General features: G+C 34.5%; 2 protein-coding genes across 2 annotated transcripts; both read left to right on the plus strand.

Annotated features, from left to right (window-relative positions):
* Positions 1–6,223: 6,223 nt before the first annotated feature.
* Positions 6,224–16,194, plus strand: LOC105204593 (TAR DNA-binding protein 43). The gene is made up of 4 exons (XM_011173728.3): positions 6,224–6,949; positions 10,866–11,035; positions 11,509–11,649; positions 14,826–16,194. Exons 1-4 carry the CDS (start codon positions 6,712–6,714, stop codon positions 15,768–15,770), a joined length of 1,494 nt encoding a protein of 497 aa, XP_011172030.1. The 5' UTR covers positions 6,224–6,711; the 3' UTR covers positions 15,771–16,194.
* LOC120357047 (TAR DNA-binding protein 43-like) lies at positions 15,561–25,081 on the plus strand. The gene is made up of 2 exons (XM_039446396.1): positions 15,561–15,781; positions 18,244–25,081. The coding sequence occupies exon 2, from the start codon at positions 18,250–18,252 to the stop codon at positions 19,102–19,104; it is 855 nt and encodes a 284-aa protein (XP_039302330.1). The 5' UTR covers positions 15,561–15,781; positions 18,244–18,249; the 3' UTR covers positions 19,105–25,081.
* Positions 25,082–26,808: the final 1,727 nt, after the last annotated feature.

Genomic DNA, 26,808 nt, shown 5'->3' on the forward strand with positions numbered 1-26,808 from the left:
ACGCTGGGTCCTCCGCAGGTGGGATGTACAGCCCCACCTGTACGTGCCCCGTCGTCAACGTGCACGGTATACATGCTCGTACCCGTACACACACCGGTTCGCATGGCGGTGGTATTATCGTCCACCTTCGTCCCCTTCGTCCCCTTCGTCCCCTACGTCTTTGCCCCCTCCCGCCCCAGGTCGAGCGAGACCAGCCAGCCGACCGACCGACTCGTCGTCGTCGTTTCGAAAACTCCTCTTCTCGTTCCGGCGACGCGGCGACGGTACGTTCCTCGAGAGCGCAATCCGTTGTATCCCGCAGCGAGGGAAGGAAAAAAACCTCGTTGAATGGACGATCGCCCTGGTTCGCGTTGTAAATGTCAAGTTATGCAACCGTACGTTTCGTCGATGCAGCCGCGTCAGTGATCGGCCAAATTCATTTATTTATTGCGTTGTAATTGGGCAACGTGCTAAATTAACGTGGCGTACGTTTGAACGTGACCCGTAGAGCACAGCGTAACAAAAACCTCGCAAAATATTGCTGCAATTTTTCAGCAATATTTCAGCAATGGTAAAATGTCCGCTTCAGAAATATTAATACGTAATATGTTACACCAAAAGTGCAACAACATATCCCTAACAGCACAAGATATTTAGAATATTCATAAGAGTATTGTACGAATATTCGTACAATAATATCATGATATTGTGCGAATATATCGTGTTATTAGGGATATAATATTGTATTAACATTGCTGCAACATTACGTATCAATATTTCTGAAGTATACATTATATCGCGTTGCTGCAATATTGCTGAAACATTGTAGCAACGTTTTGCAATGTTTTGGCTATGCTGCGCTGTACGAGGAACGACCCACGGTCTCGCCCATTAGAACAGGTTCCAATCAGCAGCTTACGTCGATATCAAGGTTTCGAAATCTCGATATCATGAGACATTTGGACACCCGACATATTTGATCGAGTATCTATTACGCAACCGTCCGAAATTCAGACCGGAACGTCGAAGAAGACGTGACGCGAAACGCGCAACGCGTTATTAAAAAACGCAGAGCCGATTTATTTCGCCGATGCCAGTTACATTACGGACAGTCGGGAAAGAGCGAGTATCTCAAAGCGACGTAGTCATTAAAGGGCATTTCGAGAATATTTCGAAGGATTTTCGATTTTTCGGGATTAACCTCGAGACTTATTCTTATTCCACATCGTAATAAACTTCATCTTTCCTCCTTTCCTTTTCACATTGGAGAGAAAAAATAAATCTCGCGAGAAGTTCAGTCTTAGGATATGGAAAAAGAACAAACATTCGGACTCCTCTATTCGGTAGTCGCCGCCTTTCGTTTTATCATGACGGATTTCTATCTTGAGTAGCCGTCCGCGGGAACGACTGTTATCTCGCCGACGGGTAATTCGAAAGGCCGTGCCTCGTGACACCAAAACTACTTACATAGCCGGGACTATAAAGCGGCGTGGTGACTGCGCAAGTATTCAGCAGTCAATGACAATTCCCCGACAATCGCTTCAATCGCGCATTCGATCGGTCGCTGCTTGGCCAGAAACGGCTGCGACGTCCTCTTGTTCTTTTTTTTTCAAGATCTCTTCCCGCGATCATGGGGTGGAGTCGGCTTTTAAAGACACGCTTACCGTATCCGACGACATTTACTGCAATTCTTCATTCTTTCTTCTTGTGACGAAATAGCATTTTATTGTTCATCAAACACGACTTATAAGTCAGTTATAATACCTGTGACAGAAAAACAATGCAATTGAAGGACTCGCTGCAACAATGAGCTAATCCACAAAAAGATTTTATTGAAGTATCTAAATATTTAGCTGGATACTGATCTGAAAATAATTTTATTGAATCATCAAAATAATTGTGACGGATGTTCAAGCATGATGAGCAATGCTGCAAAAAATTTTAACATTCTATAGTAACAATTCACTTTGAGAGTCCAACATAATTTTAATGGTTTAACAAAATTATTTTTAAATCTGTATCTAGTTAAATTTTTAGATACTTTAATAAAACTTTTAGATATTTTAACTGTTCTTTTCGTGTACATTAAAAAAAAAACGAAGAAAAAATAAATTCCAAATAAATTTAATCACTTTAACTTTAGAGTTTATTTTTTTAGAGATGGTTTTTACAAATGTGCACGAAAAAAATGGTTCTGTTAAAGTATTCAAAAATTTGGTTGGATACAGATCTGAAAATAATTCAAAATAATTATATAAAACGCTGAAGCTGATTGCTAGAATGTCAAAATTTTTTGCAGTATTATGCTTAAACATTTTTCTCTATTATTTCGGTCTAACAAAATTATTTTTAGATCTGCATCTACATCAATTTTTCAAAATTTTTACAAAACTTCTTTCTATATAGACCTTGTTTCAAGTTTTTTTTAATTCCCAGACAGAATATAATATTTATAAAAAATTTACAAAAGATTTATAATAATTATTTAAATATTTTATAAATACTTACTAAAATATTTTATAAGTATTTTTGCAATCTTATAGATTGAATAATAAAATATACATAAAAATATTTATAAAATATTTAGTCCGTATTTTATTAAAACGTTGAACAAAATTTTATAACTTTCTTCTTTCATGTGTTAAATATTTATGAAATGCTTTCAAAAAATAAATAATAATAAATATTTATTAATATTTATTATAAATTTCATGTCTTCATCATGCTTCAAATATTACATCTCAAAGCAGCGTGTTATTCAATTTTTATTCTAGGCAAGAATACGAATAGTTAAGTCACACGATGTTACATTACTTCGAAGTAACATGCATGTTATTTAATTTTTACTTCAAACGAAGATATGGTCTATGCGCTAATTAATAATTAATGCAATGCAAGACCAAACGATAATAACGTCGTCGGACGATTTATTTAGCGAGCGCTGAGCATCAGTTTTCTCCGATTGAAACTGCGAGGCTCATTAAAGTCCAATGATATGGATCAATTTCATCAACGTCAATTAACCTCGACTCTAGTTTAATTAATCATCGTTGCACGGTTAGACAATATCGCTTTCACACTCAGAATTTATTGGATTGCAAAATTCTTCTTGCACGAAAGATTCCCTCTCGAGTCTTCACGTATGATCAACGTTTTCATGTATAAAAAAGACCGTATTTGATTGCTGTACTTATCGTACTTTTATTATTTAGAAATATATTTTTAATTAATTTAATAGTAATATTTTATTACATTTATTACTCGAGAATAATTAATATTTTCTCAAGTTTATTGCAATACTATTTTTGAGGTAGTTATTTAATGGATATATTTTTCAACATACTGTCCATCCTCTGATGCGTAAGAGTATACAAATGAATCAAAGATTTAAATGCTACTCATTACGCACCTGCTACTTTACAGGAAGAGATGTATGTCAGCGTGTGTTTAATTACACGAATAGCAAAAGTCTTGCAATTGACACATCGCGACATATAATTAATTGAACAGGCAGTTCTCAAGAATCACGCTTAACTTGCGTGAAATACCAATAATTAAGTTCCATTTAATTTGAATTGCCACATCATCCACACTTTGATTTATTAACGCCGTATTAACAGGACGTTTTTATGCTGATGTCCCAATTGCTCCAAGCAAATGACTAAAATAATGTATAAGATATATCTACAGATAAAAAAAGAATTAAATTGGAAGAAAAAATAAAAAAACATTTCAATAAAAATAGAATACTTCTTAATAAAAATAGAATAAATGAAAAATTATATGAAACAATTTAAACATATAACAATTAAACATATAACAATAACGTGATAAAGTAATGCAATAAAAGAGATTAGAATCTGCGAATCAAGATTTTACACCAAATCGAATCAAATATTTCTTTGCTCGAATTTGAATCGAATCAAATGGATAAAATTTTACTCAAATCGAATTGAATTAAATCGAATTAAAACTGTTAATACTTTGCTATAATTAACAATACAATTATTATTACTTTTATATAATTATTATTAAATATTATTAGTTAATATATTATTAACGTAATTATTATTAAGTTGAATATTTTCTTAAAACCATATATCTTGCAAGCATTTGTTTGTACTGTTTAAGTAAAAATATTTACTTTTAAATAAATAGACATATTACCTTAAGTATAAATTTGAATTTTTACATTCTACATTTAATTAATTATTTTATAAAGATACTAATAATATTATTAAACTTGATTAAATTTGCTTAGATTAAAAATTCTGATTAACTTGAATATAAAAATAATCTGATAGTAAATATTTTCTGGAATTGCAAAAAAAATTACTTGTATAAAAATTATTTTTTTATTATATAATATAATTTATATAATATAAAGTTACTTTAAATATGATTTTATAAGATTGTTATTATACATGTATAAATAAATTGTTAATTAATGTTTATTTGTAAAAATAAAGTTTTTAAAAAAATAAAATTTTAAAAACATCCCCTTACCGATTGTTGCAGAAATCTTCAGAATGGTTTCTACCATTCACATTTTACGTACAATACTTCTAAAAGAATGCGAAATGTCGTGTGAAATGTTGCAACAGAAATGTTTCTAAAATTTTGTGCTATAAAATATTACAATAGAAATGTTTATTTCTATTGAAATCTATTACATGCAATAAATTTTCATATTGGGCTTTTTAAAATTTTCTGCATGCATTATATATATGATTATCTACGGCGCCGGCATCGAGAATCGGTAAAGTAGAAAGTGAATAAAACGGGGTAAGTATTATCAGAGAAGGTTCCTCTCTGACCTGGGATATGTATGTATACATACAATGGTAGGGGAAAGTAGGGTTATTGTACGCACTGGGTAATTGTACGCTTCGTGGTTTGGCACCTTCCCGATGAATAGAAATTATATCACGACGATATTTGTAGGCTGAAGGCATTTTTTAAATATATAACCATACGTTATATCATTTAAAAACGTAGTTAATTGAAAAAATAAGAAAAAGTAAAATCATGATTTTTCTTGCGATTTTGGCGTTCAGAAAATAAGGCAATAAGTCCGTATTTTTACTTTAGTCATTTAATTTTGTTATACCTAACAAAAGTACGTTTTTTCCTGCGTTCTTTGAGCTATTGTTTATTAAATTTAATTAAATAGTCATCAAGTAATTGTTTTTTTATCAAATCAAGTTCGCCGTCGACAATTTTACGCATCCATCTTGAAAGGCGTGAGACCACGTGAGATCAACTATAGTGCCACTAGTACAGTGTAGTGCAGTGTAGTGTAGTTAAAAGAATGGGCTATAACCTCATTTTTCCTCCGCGTCCATTTATCCAACCGCACGTACAATTACCCAAGGCCCGAGAAATTTTTTCGTTTAACCACTTGCTTCTTTTTGCTGAATATAGCATTACCAAATAAAAAATTGTTCAATATGACAATACATAATGATAAAAAAATGTTTAAAGTTTCTATTTCTGTACTCGTATCGATTTCAACTTTAAAAATCACTTCACTGCGATAAATTTCCCTTAGGTGCGTGCAATTTACCTACTTTCCCCTACCCTCTTAAAATTGTAATCGAAACCCTCAATCAGATATTGTTCAGAGTGCCGTAGAAATCTGCAAATCCCGCAGTCAATAATAAAATTTTCCAACTCCCACCCTCGTAACCAATTAATAATACAGCAGTTTCCAAAAATTTTCCTTGCATCAATGACATAATCATTAACTGAAAAGAAAAAAGAATTCAACATTATTTTTCGCACAAAATGCATATTTTACCATAAAACCAGGCGTAGAATTATCGTTTTGGATTTTGTCGTTCAACCCTACTGAGACGACGCGGATGACAAAAAGGAGTCTAGTTGTTTTGTCAGTGATAGTGTCGGCTACGCGCAGCTACGCGGCTTTCGCGTAGCCGGAAAAGCGGCATGTCGCGTCCGCCGGAAAATCGATGGCGCGCGGCGGCTCGGTTGACCGGCGCCATTGCGCGCGGCGCCGCGCTCGACGGTGGTATTCCTACGCCGTCAGCCGGCCGCGGCACGATGCTCATCCGCGCCGAGGATCTTGACTCGACCGGACGATCGCACGTGCGAGATGATCGCGAATCCGTCGACTCGTTCCACCGTTGCTCGCGGACGTGCGACGTGTTTTGCTCGTTGCGAATCTCGCAAGTCGGCGTAGTTCGCGTCGCCGAGATGAAACTTTCCAGACATCGCGGCGCGACCGTGCGCAGCCAGAATGCGCATCCGTAAGAGTCACTTCCTGTGGCGCTAGCGGCGCGTCCGCCGTGTCGCCAGAGACTCCACTCCAGAGAGCAGAGAGAAAGAGGTGCGGTGTTGCGTGACTGGGTGCGAGCGACCGTGGCGCGTGTGTGTTTGTTGTGTTGTTAAGCGTAAGCGAGTTTTAACGACGTTTCCCGTGTCCTCCGCCTTTTCGGGTGATACGCGAACACCGGCGGAGGGAAAAAAATCAACCGGCCGCGGAATAATCGGGAGAAACGAGAGGAAGAACGAGAGTGAGCGAGAGAACAAGAACGAGAGAGAGAGAGAGAAAGGAAGAGTGAAAGAGTGGGAGCGAGCGAGAGGGGAGCACGCGTACGCAAGGAGTGAGAAAGAGGCCCAGCGGGGGAGAAAAAACAGCTACTAGCAGTGCCGCCGTCCGATTGGCAAGGGAATCAGAGCCCGTGACGAACTAGACAGGAGGCCACGAATATGTCGTCCTACATCCAGGTCGCCGAGGACGAGGGCGAAGAACCGATCGAACTGCCGACCGAGGACGACACCACGCTCCTACTCACCACCCTGTCCGCCCAGTTCCCCGGCACTTGCGGCCTCAAGTACCGCAACCCGGAATCCCGGACGATGCGCGGCGTTCGGTTGGTCGACGGTCGACTTCATCCGCCCGAGAACGGCTGGGGCAAAGCAATCTACTTCTGCGTATTTCCCAAAGGTATACAAATTACGCGTGCGAATGAACGCACACATATATACACGCGCGCGCGCCCGCGCGCATGTACATGGGTACGTGTGTGTGTATGTGTGTAAGTGTCCCTCTTTCCCACACCCGTGGTATTTATAATAAAACATGGTGGCGCTGCGCTCGCGGCGTCGGAGCCGACGATGACGCGGCTCTAACTCCTGGAGCAGATAACGTGCGGTGCTCCGAAGACGACTTTGGCCGAACCTTCTTGTTTATCTTGTGAACAGAATTAGAATCAAATTAATAGAATTATTCGGAAGTATCCCCTTCGATTACGTTGCGATTGATTACAGCCACTCACAGTGGTCGGTGGCCTAGAATATTTCCACTGTGACTGGCTGGTGGTGAATCGCAACATGTTCAAAAGACTCCCTTTTTATTTATAATGAAATAAATAGAATTATTCAGAATAGAGAATTGATAGAATTATCTAGAATAGAAGTAACACTCCAGGGAACACATATTTTTCTTACACATAAGCTACATATGATTCTAGACCTAGACTATTTCTAAATAAATAGATATATTTTTAGTTGATTTATGAATAATTGAAAAAATAATTATAATTTTCTCTTCTGATGGAAAGACTGCCCGCGAAGTCCTCAGATTTCAACATGGTAGTTACGCCTGTTCTTTTTAGCTGAAGTAGCGACATTACTTCACAGTTATTCTTTTCCTTTCATGGAAGAAGAAAGATAAACTCTTTGAAGTAATCCAATTAAAAAGAACAAGCGTATTACCACATTGTAGTCTGAAGTACTTCCATCTAGCTTTTCATCATAGTATTAAAGAAAATTGTAATTATTTTTCCAATTGTTTGCAAATAAGCTAAAAATTACATCTATTTACTCAGAAGTAGTCTAGAATCATGAGTATTAAAAAAACTCTGAAAAAATACTACTGTTTCTTGAGCCAAGAAAAACATAATTTTACTATAATTATTTAAAAAGTTGACCATTTTTTACTAATATATATAAATGAAAAAATCTTATTTTAAAAGACCATATTTCAAGGTACCAAAACAATTTAATGATTAAAATTTCTATTATTATCAACAAATGTGTAAGATTCGGAGTAACAAATTTTTAGATTTGTTTTCTGATTTGACAAATTGGTACAGAAATTAGAATTTGTTCTTAAAAAAAATGTAAACTCAATGTCTTATAATGCATGTTTGTTCATAAATATTTATTGATATGAAATATAAGGAAAAAATGTTTGCATTTATATATCTATAAATTTTCTTTATTTTTTTTTTACTCAATGATAGTCAACGAGACTCAAATTTCCTATTGTGCGCACAGACTTTTTTCTTCTTTTTTCATAAATAAATGTTCTCCCCAATACACGCGCGTACACACAAATGTGGATCATCTTCAGAAATGAATCTTTTAAAAAATTGTCTTTTAAAAAATGAATGAATCATAGTACTCTATTTAAGTTAAGAACTTTCCTACTTTTTCACAGCTAGGAGTGTATATTATCCACAGTAAACAATAAATAAATATATTATCTACAATAAACATTATAAACAATAAACAAGCATAAATTAGTGGTATACTTTACACAGGATGTTCCAAAAATACATGAAAAATTTTCGAGAGCATGTTTCTCGCGTCAAAACAAGACAAAAAATTCCCATAACAATGTGTCTGCAAATGCACCATTTTCGAGATACAGGGCGTCGAAGATAAAATCCACAAAATGTGATATAATATATATCATTAATTAGTACAAAAAATTATTTAATTATTTCACAATAAATATTTCACGGTAATTATTTCACAGACGACGATATGGAAAAGTTTTCTGATACCATATCCGGGCTTGTAAGCAGTTTCTGAATGCACGTGCATACATTATGTACATATCATTCATCTCTTCGCTAGTGTAACGTTCCAACAAATACGAATGGACAGCCAGACAGACTAACATAAACTAAATAAGAGATCCTCACAGTGAATGAAATTATCCCACGGTGAGCGAACATGTTGTTATTGTTTGAGTGGCTCTTTTTTTAGCCGTTCTTATGTTTCATCTTTGACGCTCTGTATCTCGAAAATAGCGCATTTGCGGACACATGGTTATGGGAACTTTTTGTCTTGTTCTGACACGAGAAATATGCCCCCCAAATTTTTCACGTATTTTTGAAACACCCTGTATTTCAACTGTCTCAAAATCAAGTCTGGTAAACCCAATAATAAATAACATTATGAAAAAGATTTCTCTGTTATAAGAGAACACTACTCATTACTATTTACTAGCAATCAATTTTTTAAGAATATCAAAAATTTAATTAAGCATTGTTTTAAGCATGCATTTACATTATTAATTTAAAATAAAATAACTAAAAAGATTTTTTTGCAAAAAAAATTTCATAGAAAATACACTGGGATTTAAGAAACATCGACCAAATTTTACAGACACTATTACACAGCCTAGCGATAGTTAATTGTTTCTGTTTAAAGAAACTTCTAACTTGTTTACGACTGTGTAACCCATCTATTTATTAATTCTATTAACAAGAGTTTTTAAATTTTGTTGTGATCTGGGAAAACCAGTGTATATACCTAAAATTAATATAAAATTATCCAGAACAGAACAAATAACATTATTTATAACAATGAATAGAATTAAATAGAACAAAAAAGAAGAATATAGAATTATCCAGAATATAGAAGAATCCAGAATTATCTTCTCGTTTGATACCTGAAAAGAAAAATCAGAGATCAGCGAGAAAAAATTGCAATTATAAACTTTTCTAACTCCGAATCAGTTGAATTAAACGTCAGAGAAGTTGATCAAAGTCGGCTCAAGTCGCCCTGAAACCTATATCAAATTATGAAAATTGAGGATTGCAAAATAATGATTATAATATTATATGATTATATGATCAATTAGATTAATTTAATTTTAATACGTACCGTTTCACTAATTAAATTTGCCGCGTTTGATGGGGCGCTAAATCATTTCAGAAACATATTCTTCTATGTATTTATCTATTTTAAGTTGTATGACAAATGTAATATCACCCACACTAGATTAATAATTATTATTGATCATTTTTATTTTTTAAATTAATATATTTAAAAGATAAGACTCCAAAATTCTCTATGATTTTTCAATAATTATATTCCTTATGCTAATAAAATTTGATTTTGAATTTTTTGATTTGATATTCTTTATTTTCATAATTTCCTAATTTAATCGCCTTTTAGTGGCTAAAAAACGTTGATATTTTAGTGTTAATAAGTTACTTTAAGTTCTCTATTTTATAACGAATATCAGACAAATAGAATAACATTTTCATGATTTATAAAAGTGCAATTTTATACGAGCGAAGAAAAGCTAACTAGTATTTATTTCTTCTTTATCGATTTTCAACAAAATAGTTATATTAGCGAAGGCATGCTCAAAATTCGACACAGTTGAACTAATAACGAGAACGAGTGGCACCCGATGATTGTCCACGTCCCCAATTTAAAATAAAATTTTCTCATTGGTTGACCCGGTGGAAAAACCCCAAACATCGATCGCGAATAAAGCCAACGAAGATATGCTCTAAAAAAGGAAAGAGGCGATAACTTTAATTTTTTTAACACTGTTTTGCAATGAGATGAAGTAGGGAGTAAATTCCAATTTTTGTTGATTTAAATTCCTGCCTAAAAGTACTATTATTAATTACTTAAAAAAATCGGTTTTTTTGTTGACGAATATTAGAATATAATGGGCAATTGAAGATATACTTTTTTTCTAAAATACTTTTTTCCTTCTTCCCATTTTATTTTCAACTACGTTTTTCTGTTTTCCTTTACTTTTTTTTTTACTTTTTTACAGCAAATAGTCACAAGTCGGTTAGACGTGAATGTTAATTATGTTTTTTCAGAGAACAAACGTAAATCTGATGACAATTTGGAAAATTCCACAGCTAAGACTAAAAGAATGGAAACGAAATTACGTTGCACTGACTTGATTGTACTCGGTTTGCCGTGGAAAACCACTGAACAGAACTTGCGCGAGTATTTCGAAACCTTTGGTGAAGTTCTTATGGCACAGGTGAGTCTTCGCGTTTACCAAAGTTTACGCTTAAGCTTGGAAATTAACGGAGAAGTCTTGCATTTAATATTAGGTTGAGGAAAAAGAAATTCATTATTTATACATAATATGTATAAATAATGGATTTCTTTTTCTTCAACCTAATATAATTCTTTAAACTTACTGATTCTATTAGATAAGTAAGAGAGTGTCGCGCTAATTCATTAAGCATGATAAAAAATTTTTCCAAAATAACGATAATAATTGTTAAACTCGTAATAAACAATTTTAATTAGATAAATAATTATAACATATGTGATGCGTATTAATAATGTATTCCCATTAGTATATTATCGCACTTATAAAAAAGCAGAGAATTTTTAAAAAAAGCAAAAGAGCTCTTTAAACGAATCATAAAAAAGCGAAATATTTTATTTGTATGTAAATATAGCTATGCTCTGGTTGTAAAAGATTATGTCAAAATCCTGTCGTAGGTAAAGAAAGATGCAAAATCCGGTCAAAGCAAAGGATTTGGTTTTATTCGATTTGGAAGTTATGAATCGCAGTTGAGATGCCTCGCTCAACGTCATATGATAGATGGCAGATGGTGCGATGTCAAGGTTCCTAACAGTAAGGTAAGAACATAATTCACTTGCAGATCCTAATTCTTTCTACTATTTTTTTTTTTACTGCTTTCTCGAATATATAAGAAAGTCTTGAAAAGCGTTAAATCGGTGATGCACATTTAAAGCACAAGAGAGCAAATAAATCATTTTGAAATCAACTGGAAATATCTGAAGAAGAGCTTATATTTTTGCTCAGAAATAACGAAAGTGTTACAATGTTTTGTACACTTTTAACATTTTCATTCAATTATTTATCAATGAAGTTTTCACATATTATTGAGGATATGTTGTTATGGAATAATAAAATATATACCAATTATGCTACAACAATCAGTCATTAGTTGTGTCTTGCCAGATACTAATTTTTAAAATAATAATAATGGCGTAAATTATATAACTAAATATTAAATGATACAAGAATTCAGATTTACACTTAATGGGTTCTGTTAGAAACTATTTTTGTATTGTTTTTGAAATGATATATTCTCTCTCTTTCAAGTGTACGTGCCTTCAATCTGTACATATTATTCAAAATAAAAATTATAGTAAGATTCATATTTAAGTTATCAAAATAATTTATGGTTTCAGTGAGGTTACTTTTCTCTTATCTAATAATTTAAATATTTACTTGATAAAATTTGTTATAATAGAATTAATTAAGATTTTGCAACATCGCTGCCTCTATTACGTTACATGTAATTGAACATGTAAAGACAATCTACACGAATTTTGTCTTTATTGTATTAATTGATAAATGCTGATTTTTTTTCACTTTAATATTAGCAATAAGAGAAAAAATTTTTTAAATCAAGAAACTTGAAATACAAACAATACAAAATATTATCTAATTTTTCAATTTACAAGACAAAGAATTTTAAATTTTAATTGTTATGTATCAACTTGTTAATGTCTTTGTACATCTTTACATTTTAAAATGTGTACAGATGTGAATACACGTGTAATATTTCAAGTAGAGGATGGAATGTCGTGTGAGAGATAATCGGCTAAAACTGATAAGAGCTTACAACTGTGGATACGGATAATACCTTATCGTATGAGCTTTTTGTCTATCTCCATTTATCATATAATGCTTTAAGCGAATATCAATAATTTCTCACATTCCTTGAATATGTTATTTTTATGTATATGAGACGTATATTTCGCTGTGGTATAAATAGATGAATGTGCGAAAGGCTATAAGAGTGGTGGAATTATATCGAGAAAGAATGCAAAGTGTCTGTATGTACGAATGTATGTTTATACGAGTGTGGTGTGTGAGCCGAATGGAGAGAGCGACGGTTAATGGTGTGCTTGCGTGAACATGTAAATAATAATAGTATGTTTGTGTCTCTAAAAAAAAAACCGGTATGAGATCATTTTTTGGAGAGTGATTAATAGATTCTGTGTCAATGATTGCAAGAGAGAGAAATAAGTCAATAAAACGTAAATCCAGCTTAACGGCAGACTTAACAATCGTGTGTTATCTTTCTCGAGATTTCTTAAAAGTGGCCGAAGCTTTCGTAAGCCTCGATCATGGCAAATGAGAAAAAACATTAATTCTTACAGACGATAAAATCTTTACGCTGATAAAAACTAAAGAGTACTCGATATTAAATTGCGTAACGTCCCGAGTTTACGAGTATACGCGTGAATGAGAATATTATGAGGAGTGTATCGCACGTTGAGAGAGCGTAACTGAAAAGATCGATTTTTCACGTTTTCATGAGCGCGCGTATCTTGCTGAATACATCAAATATTGTAACGGGTATGATTTTGTATGCTGGAGTATGTAAATACAGGATCTCGCAGTCGCGCATGAAGTATGTCTCGTAAACAGCAGTTGAATCAATTTCTTAGATCCGAGAATTCGCGCGAACTTTCGTGATACGGGAATGATTCTTCTAAACAGAGTTACTAGATGAGTGAATTTTTCCCCAAATTTGAGTTTTGTAATTATCAGGAAGGATTTTTTGGAATAATAAAAATACTATAAGTCTTTATACTTTCTTTCCCTAAAAATTTCCCTAGATTTTATCCTTTCAAAAAATCTCCACGATAATAACAAAACCCAAATTTGGGAAAATTTTCCTAATCTGACAACTGCTTCTAAGGCTTTGTATCCACAATAGAGAGATTAGAAATCACTCTGAGATCTCGGATTCACTAATCACATTGGCCGAATGGTTTAAACGCAATTTACTCAGAGCTAGAAAAAGTTAATATTTTTTAAATTAATTTAGCTAAAGTTAAAATGGTTTATAAAATTAATTTACTTAAAAATTATAAAGATTAACTTAAATTAAAAGTTAATTTTGAAAAGTATTATATTAAATTTAAATTAAATTAAAAGCATCTTTTTTTTCATTAAATTAAAATGTGTTTTTTTTATTAGATGACTGTAAATAATAAAACAATTATATAAATCGTCAAATAAATTTAAAATTTTTATTTGTAAATTATTTATAATTTATAATTTTTTTGTTATAACAATAACAAAGAATTAATTGAAAGAATTGATTTTTTTATGGGAATGTATTTTTTTTACAGTGTTCTACTTAAGTAAATTTTTTAATTTACCTAATTTAGGGAAAAAGTTATTAATTTTATAGTTTATGCATTTTACTAGTTAAAGTAAAAAAACTAACTTATTTAAAATTAACTAAATTAAAAGTTATTAACTTTTTAATTTTATTATTTAGCTTTTCAGTTACTTACCATTCAATTCTAGATTTGGCAATTCTTTCTTCACTCAAGATTTCAGAGCAATTTCTAGTCTCTTATCACGGACGCAAGACTTTGTAGCTTTTGTAAAACTCGCGATGCGTCATACGATACTCAAGTAACACTCTAGAGTTCAAAACGAGTGAGGTCGCGTAGAAAAGAGATCTTGCGAGGCTCTATGCTGGATAGAGTGCGTAATCAGGAATGAAAAACTCGCGAATGAATGGCACAATAACTCGTTAACCATCGTGTCACGTTTCGCGAAATAGATTCTGCGCTGCGAAATCGTTTTTCACATTCGCGCGTTTCACCGTCGTCGGCGGGTGGTATCGAAAACCGAATTCGAGTACGTAGTTTGAGACGCGTTGCCACGGAGCGTTGAGCGGAGCGAATGCGTATGTGTGCTTCAACATTTCGATCAAGTCTGTATGTGATTGTCGAGGGCTGGTGTAATCTGGTTCCAGAATATAGATGGATTAATGATGGCACGTCAGTATGATACGGGTAAGCACGGTAACGAGTGCTACCGACCTATACCGGTGCATACGCCGAGTAGTCGCCGAGTGCCGGCGTCGAAGCCGTACATAGCCAGCGTAAACTCGTCATCGTCCGAGGCCACTGCTCCGCCCTCGAACGCGCCACCCCCGAGATACGACTCGGAGTACGATTACAAAACCACGCACTACCCGTCGTATCCCCCGAATTATCCTTACGATGATAACAAGTACAAGTACGAGGGCGGCGGCGGCGGTGGCGGCGGTGGTCAGCAGCAGGTCGCCTACAACGCCTACAACGAGAAGCCGAGCTATGCTGCCTACGAGGAGTCCGCCGCCTACGATTCTCGCGGTTACATGCCGCCACCGCATGCGAACGCCGCCGCGGTACCCGCTAATCCTGCGTATCCACCATCGGACGCCGAATACGGGTCGCGGTACTACGGCGAGGGACGTGCCGCCGCTTATCCAGCCGACAATTGTCCGGAACAGTACGACAAGGGCAGGTACAGCAATTACGGGTACGAGCAACGGTGCTACTATGACCAGGCCGATGGCCGTTACGCCGTCGCAACGACTGATGGCAGGTACGAGATGCGCTATTCGGACGCGAGGCACCCGGACGGCCGACATTTACCGGTCGATCCCGGCCGGGAGGCGGACTGCCGATACGTGGATAGCCGCGAGATGGACAGGAGGTACGTCGTCGACGGTAGGGAACCCATTGACGGCAGGTACGCGATGGACAACCGCGAGGTCGACGGCCGTTACATCGCCACATCTGACGGCCGTGACCCAGTCGATGGTAGATACGCGGATCCAGCGAGATACCCGACGAAGGAGAACTACTACGATCGCTATTACAAGCACCGGCCGTCGAGGGATCACCACGTCGCGGATACATCAAGATACTGAAGAGAAAATTCGTAATTACAATCAATCATGTTTTAATGGGAATACTAAGTTGTGTACGACACGCGACGACGATGATATTCTTTTCTCCCAGGATTTATTGTACATTCCTCAACGTATTATACCACGCATCTACGAGCGAATGTTTATATTGTTATCATGTGTTATTTGCGATGCATCAATCTGGCGGATTTCTTCGAAGGATCGTACAAAATGCATTGAAAATTTGTATGAATGAATGTTTGAAAGTATTTAGTATGCGGTTTTTTGAAATCGGAAATATTTATTTTATAAACATAATTTATGTTAAATACTTATAGGTTTTTTCAACAAATGTTTACTAATGTTTGACGTGTAACCTATTAAACGCTTTTTATTGCTGCGTTTTTGTCTCGCACAAAACGCAATCGATATCTCTTATACAAAGAGACAAGAGACAAAATTTTTGATGAATGTTTTACTTACTATTTGGATTTTATTAATTTTATTATTTATATAAAACATTAAGTAAATCATGAATTATCTTATTTATTAGAAATGTCGAAAATAACGAAAAAGATGCGTGGTATAATGTTAGAAAAATTGGAGAAAATTTTATTACAACTGCTTTGAAGATTTCACTTGAATTTACACTACTCGTCTTTTTCATATGTTTTTATTCTGTAATATATCGAGTATACGTGCGTATTTAATTTTGACCTAAATTATCTTTTTACTGCTCTTAATTTAAAAGTTTAAACATTTAACATAAGAGTATATATATGTAATAGCAAATTATACTGTTAGAAATTTTTGAACGACTTCTTGTAAAGTCTTGGAAATTCTTTTTAATGTAATTGTATATTTTCCTTGCATTACTTAATTAATTTTAGTATTGTGTACATAAAAGTATCAAATTAAGAAATGAATAAGATGTTGCATTTTATGTTAGATCTTAATGTAATTAAAATGCAGGGTGTTTGCTACCGTGTAAACCACGAAAATCTGAATTTTTCAAAGGATTTCTATTATATTCTTGAAAACTGATTTTCATGGGATTTTATTTATACGGAAATTTTGAAAATTTTGTTTTAAATTTAAATTTTTTTATTTGGTTTTTTTTTTTGTAAAATCGATTAAAAATAAGTATAACACGTCTATGTACATTCTCTTGTGACTCGAATTTTTATTTAAAAAATAGTGACAACAGCGTTTTAATAAATTGACGATACGTGTTTAATCAGCTTTCAAATTCTATATTTCTGAGAAGTTAGATTCGTGTTATTGAAAATAAATCATTATATATCATATGTAGTTTATATTATTCCTTTTCATGATTACTTTTAATATTTAAATTTCAAGGAGCTTTTTTGCACTATTAAGAAACATTAAAAGGTATAATAAAATAAATTTATTTCAGCGCTTTATTTAAAAATTCTCTAATTTTGCCTGAATAAAATTCTTGAAAAATCAAGGAATTCTTCGAGAATTTTTTTACAAAATTTGAGTAAACACCCTGAAACAAAATATCAAATGTTTTTTTATCATGAATTTTTGATAACTTCAATACTTTTATATGCAGAATTATTAAAAAATTAGTATTATATGAGAAAAATCATACAATTCCATTTTAAAAAAAGTTTCACAAAAACACATAAAATAGTATAAAAATTTGTCATATCATTTTCCCTCTTAAACTATGAAACTTTTGTTGGAAACATTAGTCGATAATTGTACTCATAATAGAGATAATTTAGATTAAAGAGATCAAGGTTAGACTATAAAAATTTATCTCATATGATTGAGTTAACTTAATAAAAGTATTTATATATATATATATATATATATATATATATATATATATATATATATATATTCCCATTAATTCATGGTGTTTGTTAAATATAACAGATATGTTGTTTAATAGTAAAAATAATTAATCTGGAATAATTGTTTACATTTGATTAGATATGTGCTTATTATTCAAATCAAGACAGTGTAATATAGCATGAGGTATTTACTACATTGTGAACATAAAGAAAAAAAGACAGAAAAAAACATTGTACAGATTGATGCATGGATTTCAAGTGGTCATAGTGCTTAAGTGTTCATTATATAATATATATGAATTTACATGTAAATCGAGCCAACCGGCGTTTTTTCTTGAACCGACAAACATAAAATATACAAGAATTTTCTATATAAAACTTGACGTTTAGTGCAGATTAATTGCAATCGACGGAACGTTAGAGTCTTAAGCCGAGAAGCGAGAGGTTGTACTCTGCGTGTCTATGGAAACTTCGATTGTGCGTTATATGCATGTGATACACACTTGATGTAAATCGTTAAATGTACGTTTTTGCCGTTCTCTTGACGAACCGCTACATGTCTCGCAGCGATTCTACCGCCGCCGATATTGTGAGTAATGTGCACTGTACGCAAGTTTTACGTGTATAATCTGTTGTATATGATTGATTGATTGTGCGTTTGTGTATAGGAAGGAATGATTCAGCAAGTACCCTGCAAGGTATTCGTCGGACGCTGTACAGAAGACCTAACCGCGGACGATCTACGAGATTATTTCTCCAAATTCGGCGAGGTCACGGACGTATTCATCCCGAAACCCTTCCGCGCGTTCTCGTTTGTCACTTTCCTAGATCCCGAGGTCGCCCAGTCGCTCTGCGGCGAAGATCATATTATCAAAGGCGTCTCGGTACACGTCTCGAATGCCGCGCCCAAGTCCGAGGGCAACAATAAAAATTTCAATAATCAAGTGAACTCGAACATGAGGGGCGGCAGGGGCGCGCCGGGGCCCGTCGATAATAATGTGCAGGGCAATTATCAGGGTAACCGTTATATGGGCCATTCGGGTAACAATATGGGCCCGAATGGCTGGAATAACCCCGGGAATCGCGGTAATCTCGATATGCCGAATCTGCAGGCTCTTGGTATCACCGGTCAAAACAACGGCGGTGGCGGTGGTGGCGGGATGTCGAATCCGCTGGCGATGGGTGGTCTGAATCTGTCCGCGCTGCCGGTCAATCCGGCATTGGTGGCCGCCGCTTTGAACCAGGCGTCCTGGGGTCTGATCGGCAACCTGCAGAACCAGGGAAACGACCAGGGTTATTCGAACCAGCCGGGTCCACCGGGCCAGCCGCCCTCCGGTAACAACAGCATTGGCAACAGCGGCAATTCCGGCTTCCTCAGCTGGATGAATCAAGGCGGTGGCGACGGCAATACTGGCAATCCCGGCACCGGCGGCCCCGGGCCGAATAACCCGAACGCGTCCCAGGGCGCCTGGCAGAATCACCCGGGTCAGCGCGATCAGAAATCGAATACCTTTCTTAAGTACGAGTAAATTCAATCGGGGCCGTGGGTCTACTCGTAAAACCAAACGGATCCTCTATCCACGGGTCCCGACGAAACAACCATAACGAACGGTGGTAACTGACGGGGCCGACGGTTTTTTTCAAAAGCACGTCGGCCCCGTCGATAGAAAAAACCAAGAGCCAGAGCCTATATATCGTTTTTTCTAATGTTTTGCACTAATCGCCACTGCGTGTATTATATCATATTTCGAGATCCCTCCCCAACTCTCTTACTGGTTTGACAGATTAGCACAATTCCGTTCGTTCGAAAGAGGTTTAGGTTTACGATAAGTAAAGGCGGATAGCTCCGATCTGTGTCGAAATATATGTGTGCCCGGTTTTTTGCGTGATCTCTCTGGTGTGACCATCTAAGAATAGTGAATAAGATAGAATGAAATTGATGTGTGAGCAGCTTATAGTTGCACGGTAAGAGTGAGATTGTGTAATCAAATAAATTTACTGTTTAGCATAATTGGTAAACGTGTATTACATGACTAGAATACCTGACGAGATCTGAGTCTCAAGAAGACTTAAGCTACTTCAGCATTTATCAAACCCAGTGAAACGTAGAATATTCTTACTCGGAATATTCTTACCCAAAAAGAAACTTACTGCCACACAGTCACATAGAAAATTATATTTACAATTGCATCTGCATTGTTTCTTTATTCTATCTAAATATAAATAATTTTCCCATCATTAAATTATTGAAAAAGTTAGAAATAGCTCGAGTCTTCCTTCGTCGCAAATCTCGGTGATAAAGGGGGCTTTAGTGAATATTTATTTAGAGGTCCTACAATAAGAATCTGTACATAAGACGATTTTGTCAAAATCCTGCGAGAGAGAAGGATATTTACTAGTCTTTCTCTTTTCTATCTTTTTTCTCTTTCTGTTTTTCTCTCTCTCGGAATTTGAAGAAACATGGCGGACCAATCAACACTGGCTGTCTTATGGCCAGATTCTTATTATAGGGCCCCTATATTTATTTAATAACATTTGTTGAAAAATTGGTTTTATCTCTCCACATCTTTGGTTTATCTACAATTAATTAAATTTTTTTTCTCGTCTACGTCAAAAATTTTGATGTAGGAGAAGACTAGGTCGATCGCTTTAGTTGTACAAATCAAATTAGTAACTAAAGCGATGGATCTAAACAGGTGCAATGTGGTAATAGACGCTATTATGAAACCAAAGCCAATTAATGTTGTATTGACTCGAGAGAGCTGCACCTAATTGCCAAATGTTTGTAAGAATGCGTTATTTGTTTATATACAATATGTAACTTGTCATTTCCAAGCTACACAAAAATATTCTATTTTTTGCGCGTTATATCTTAATGACAGATTTCTGAATTATTTTAGATATCATAATTTTATATTTCATAATTTTTTCTTATTTTTTGGAGATCTAGAAAGAGATCTAAAATTGCAAACTTTCTGCCGGATGAACAGCTTTCATACTTTATTTGAAGCTTGTTTCTGAAATATTTTCATCTTTGGTTATAACATCCTTTAGCAAAATGTTTTCTCGATGGAGATAACGGATTTTATTTCATAATTATTTATAATGCCATTGTTATATGAGCACAATATTATCACATTATTTTTTAAACGGATCAATTTCAAAACACTGGCTAAATGTAGAGTATTACGTGGATTGAGATAGTAAGAATTACAAAGAAAAAGATACATTTTCATTTAGAGAGATGATTAACGTTAAAATCAAAATTTTATATTTATCATTTTAGGCATTAAGTAAACCGGCAATTTTTTTTGGTGTAAAGTTACCGCCGTTGAAACAATCTTATTCTATCTTACAGTACTCTTTATCTGTGCTTCATGAAAGATTAACATTTTCTAAAATATTAACAAGATTTTGGGAAGGAGGTATAAAATGCGATTAACGTGACTGTCTGAAAATGTATGAATGTGTTGGTATGGCTTACAACACACCTAGAGACTGATCGCAGCTATCCGTATTGTATTATATATTATTGATTTTTGAACTTCTGTTTCAAATATCTTAAATGTAACACATATATAGCTTATTATGTGAGAATTTTACACTAGTGTGAAGGTGTGTCAAAATTATTGATCGATTGTGTGTGAAAGAAAATCGTTTGGATTGGTCAGATTTTTCTATTTTAATTGAGTGATTTGAAAGAAAGCGGGAAGAACAAACTCTCTGTTTAGATGTCTTATATGTCTGTGTATAATGTGTCATAAGTTCTGAATGAAATACGATAAGACTTTTGAACTGTTTCCTGATTGAACGATAATGAAAAAAATAGCTTTACTGGTCGAGAGTATTTATTTTTCAAAGAAAGAAAGAAAGAAAAAGAAAGAATCGCGTAGCATGAAGAGAAGGAATGCAATTCACATGTCACAATTATAGTCAATAACTTTAACATACAAAATAGTTCAAGCAATTAAAACTTAAAAACCACATTCATCACCGCGAACATCACTGTATACCACGTTAAAGGGATTATTTAGATCGACTATTTCAGAGTACACTAATTATCTCTTATGAGTACATTAATTGAGAGAATAAAATAATCCTTCTATATAAGAGATGTATGTACTGTTGTGCTTTTTCATTTTCTTGTACAGTGATTTCTCATGAACTTTCTTCTTATAAACGCGAAACACTATTTAACGATTACAATTCTAATGATAATATTCTCTCACTCTTTCTCTCTCACTAGCGTGAATTCTCATCAATATACGTGTGCCGCGTGTACAGACAGAAAAAAAATTTCCTCTAAACTTTGGGAATGTCAGACTCTCGGATTGCTCGACGCACGCGTGTGTGCATGTCGGTTGAATGTATTTGTTAATGGTCTCAGAATTGCACAGGTGTGAGTTTTTACTACTAGCAAAAGTGATGATGTCGTTTGTTTAGAACACTGAGAACGCGTGTACTTCGTGGAGCGTGGTGAAGAACTGAGGTGATTGAGTAATGCATAAGGCGAGCGGGGGAACACTGCGGTATTAGATGAGAATGAGCAAAAGTCGTCCAGTGTATGTCTGGTACATATTTAGATCGAGAGGAGGTTGTTTATATACGTAGTGTATGTAAAAAGGCTAAATTATACACACAGGTGTACACACGTACGTATATATACGTATATATATACACACACACAGATTTCAATGAGGAGAGATAGACGATGTGGAGTTGGTTGATTGCGCATTCTGCCACGCTATTAAGTCTATAAATTGTTAAATCGATCTACATAAAAGCTGTGGTTTAAGACTTTTAACAGACATTGGAACCATACCAAGCTTGTTCGCACGAATGTTCGCTGAGGCACGAATGTTTACGCTTTGATCCTCTTGACATTTGAAAATATGTTCAGGGAGAATGTAGTTCCTTACGACATGAGAAGTAAAAAAAAATAGAGTAAAATAAAATAACTTATACAAGAGGTGAAATAAAATCACTGATGGATGACTGTAAGAGATAATAGTTGATTGATCAACTCGGACATTCGTGCATGAGCTGTCGCGATTATATAGATCTACGTGATCTGACAATTAAGTTTACAGACGTACCTCTTTTTTGCTAGCCTTTACAAACACAAAAAAATTAGTATTAAATCAACACTTTATTGTTTCGCATATAAACAAGAATAAAAAATCTTGGAAGAATTTATATTCTTAAACAATTTGCTTACATGGAGAAAATTTTTCTCTTTGTGTAAGCAAATTATGTCTGTTTAAGATTATAAATTCTTCCAAAATTTTATATTCTTGTTTATATATGAGACAGTGAATTGTTGATTTGATACTAATTTTTTTCTGTGTAGACAATACTAGAACATTAAATACTAGAACATTAATGCCATGTTTTATCTCTTTGCTATGTTTTGTATAAGTTTTGTTTTGATAACGAAATTTATTACGAGCAATATGCTGAATAATCGTTGTACAACGTTTATTTAGCAAGAAGAATCAATGTTTCACAATTAAAATCGAGATAAACAGGATCTTAATGCTTAATAAAATTTCTTATGTAATTTTATATACATTTTTCAGTTCAAATTTTGAAGAGAGATCTTACTGACATCATTATCATAATAGATGCTTATCAGCATTAATATTATTAAATTGATTATCAATTTAATATTGTGATATTACTTTTGATTCAATTTAAGAATTGTTTTAAGACCGAAATTAATGTTGTACAGTTTGAAGAACTTGAAATGTATATTAAAATCACGTATAATTGAGCAGTAAAAGTTATATATACACACATACGCACGCACGCACACATACATCTCAAGATCTTTTTTTAATTATTTATCAATTATAATTTTTTATAAAAATTTTATTGATAAATTATAAATGCCACAAAATAAGATCCTACATCAAGAAAGATAATACGCAATTTCGTTCAGACAAACTAACTATATTCGAATTTAAAACAAATATTGCCTATGGATTTAGTTGTCAGGCCACGTATTTCAAATCGTTTGAAATAGCGATGCCTACGACGTTATCGGCATCCTCTCGTGATCCCTGAATCAGTGAGTTTTTTCGCAAGGGATGAGAGTGCCCACTGCTCAAAGGATGCCTTGCAAAACGATTTGGAAGTGATCTACGAAGTGTGTAAATATGGATTGATATAAAGCAATTTTAATATTGCTCACAAAATGTAAACGAATTTTATTGTAGAGTTAGCTGCGCTCTGTAAATCGCTCGATAATTGTTGTGTCCCAAGAGAGGGAGAGAGAGGAAATGAAGATGAGGCTGCGAGACGAAGTCCCTGAGACTATAGTGTGTCGTGAACGTAACGTTGTCGTGTGAGAATGTTGAATTCCGATCCGTCGATCTCGCGGCTGTTAGGGAGGATTTCGAGCCGCGCGTATCGTGGAAGAGCGCGCGGCGAGGAAACCGGCGCGAAAATCGGCATTCTTTTACACTTTTGAGATACTCCAAGCTGTATACAAACAAGTCAAATGTGAATTGAGATTACCGTGGATTTTTTACCGTGTGTGAGAACGATCTCACGATTTTTTCGCGTGCCGCAACCCATCAAGCGAAAGAAAGGTGTCGCAGTCTTCTTGTCCACAGCGATATTGTGCTGCGTGAAATCTCGTAGAATCGTGAATACTGGACGATCGCGTGAACGGCATACGTTTCCCCAATTCATGCCGACGATTCTGCCATGTAAAATTGTAAAACGTTTCCCGAGTTCGCCGAGTTGATGCGAGAATACTCAATGCTCTCCGTAACGTTCTCCGTTGATTGTAGTGTATGTTAAATTATGCCGAGAATAAAAGACCCAAGCATCGTGGGGGTATCACAGATTCCTTTAAATGCGAATCAGCGATGCACAGTTACACATCTGCTGGCTGTCCCAGGATTAGCAAGAGACGGATGTGTAATTGTCTCTTACAACTTTCAATCTCCAGCTGCTTGTTTGCCAATCATTTTTAACATTAGGACAGTATTATATTTCATGAACTACACTAGTAAAAATAAATTTTTTCAAATTGATCGCATTTAATAGAATCTTTATTTTGCAACTGTTGAAAAAGTTTTCTTTGAGATAGGATTATTCTTCTAGATCTAAAAGTATAATTCAATCGGCGCAAAAGAAAAACTTCCTATAGTTACAAAATAATCTATTGAACGCAGTCATTTAAAAATTCAAAATAGTATATTGAACGCGACTAATTCGTTCTTCTATTAAATAATAAAATTTAAGAGAAGAATGAATGATGAAATGTCATTAGTTCAATTTTGAATGGGTTTTGCTACAACAGAATTGAAGATTTTGAAACTGAAATCTCGACTCTTGTTTTATTTGACAAGATTAATGCTCTTCAATTTTTTTCTCATCAATTTTGGGACAGCCAGGACATCCAGTTAGTCCAAAATTATTGCGCCTATAGAACTAGTGTTTTAATACTATTATGTATTTGGACATAAAAAAAAAAAAACATTTTAATTTATCCTACACAATCTGGTGCATAATTCGTAATGAAGGTGTCTTCGAGAGATTTGTACGTATAAAATCCTAATTCTTTTACGATCTTGTTCACTTTATCGATTTCGTGAGGGAGCAAACGTCGCGCGTTTGATTAGAAGCGACAAGGGGACGGTCCTAGGGTGACAATTTATAATTATAGAACTAAAGAGCGAGTGGATGAATTTAAAAGGTAACATAGACAGAACCGCCGCGCCGGTAGCCGGGCCTTCCGGCGATGGCTGGAAATGAAGACGATGACTGAAGTAAACGTAAGGCTACGGAAACGTCCGCTGATCCTCAAAACACAGGTGATTACGATCTGACATTATTTTTCTTTCATAAACGCCTCACCATCATCAACGATCAAGTAGAATAAATCACCCTCATCGACACTCTGGCTTTCCGCAATTTTCGAAAAGTTAATTTTCATCCGCCGATATTTCCTTTTTTTATATTTTCTTTCCTAAATCATCATCATCTGCGTTTGCCACATTTTCTTCTTAAAGCAAAAGAGAGACTTCCCATGCCAGTTGCATTACATCTTTTGGAACCCTCCTCTCGAATGTTCTTCCCTGATTTTTATTCAAATGTCATTTTATTCATTTTATTAAAAAATAAATAAAAAAATAATGCGGTAAATGCCGATTGACTGATACACTCATAAAAGAAGCGTTTAATTTTAAGATGTTAAAATGTGTATTTCTTGCGTCCATTTTTGAGTACTTAAAAATGTCTTTTTAACTGGTTTTTCAACTGTTTAGGCACTAAAATCAGGATTTATACGTCAAATACAAATAATCTACATTACATATACATTACATTATCTATGTTTTACGAGCTCGTATATTTTTATTAATATACTATAAGCCGCATATATTAAATTTACAACTTATTTAAACATATTTTTTTCTATATTGTGTTATCCAACTTATAATAATTTACATTGCTTGTATTATCTACACGAAAAAGATTTGTGTAAACATAACGTAAATAATACGTAAAAGTAATTCATGTAGTAAATCTCGAGATGTACGGCACAACCTATTTTAAACGTTTTATGTCCATTTTTACTAATATAGATCAATTTTTATTTTGATTTCACTTTTATCGTTTTCTAATTCTTAAAATTAGAAAAAAAAAGTTAAATTTAAGAGTGAAATTAATATACATTGATGAAAATGGACATTTATAGTGTTTCAAATTTGAAAATTAAAACCGTTAAAAATAAAACATCTTTATTTATAAAAAAAAAATGGAGACGGAACTAAAATATTTTAATTTCTTACAATATTAAACGCCTCTTCTAATGAGTGTATCTATCAAATTATTTTTCTTGCAATATACGCGCTATTTGTTCCTCACACATTTCGCTTACCAAACTTTGTCTACGACGTGGCAAGGCTTTGATATAATTTGGCTTGGTGGCTTCGACGTTGTCGTCGTCCTCGATTCTTCTCGTTCTTCAGAAGAACGAAGATCCGACGAGGTTGCATCCCACGAGTTGTGAGTTTAATTTAGCGCTGTCGCTTCGCTGAACGGAGTTTTTGTCTCTCGCGCTTTACAAGTTAGGCTTTACGCATGATGAAAAGCACAGACAATAGAAACAGGGAACAAGGAACTATTCAGTATGTTAAATAAGGAAAACGTAAAAAGCGTTCTTTTTCATCATATTGAACTGTTTCTCATTTCCTATTCCCTACTTCCTGTTCCGTTCA

This window comes from Solenopsis invicta, chromosome 3, assembly GCF_016802725.1.
Source record: "Solenopsis invicta isolate M01_SB chromosome 3, UNIL_Sinv_3.0, whole genome shotgun sequence".
NCBI lineage: Eukaryota > Metazoa > Arthropoda > Insecta > Hymenoptera > Formicidae > Solenopsis > Solenopsis invicta.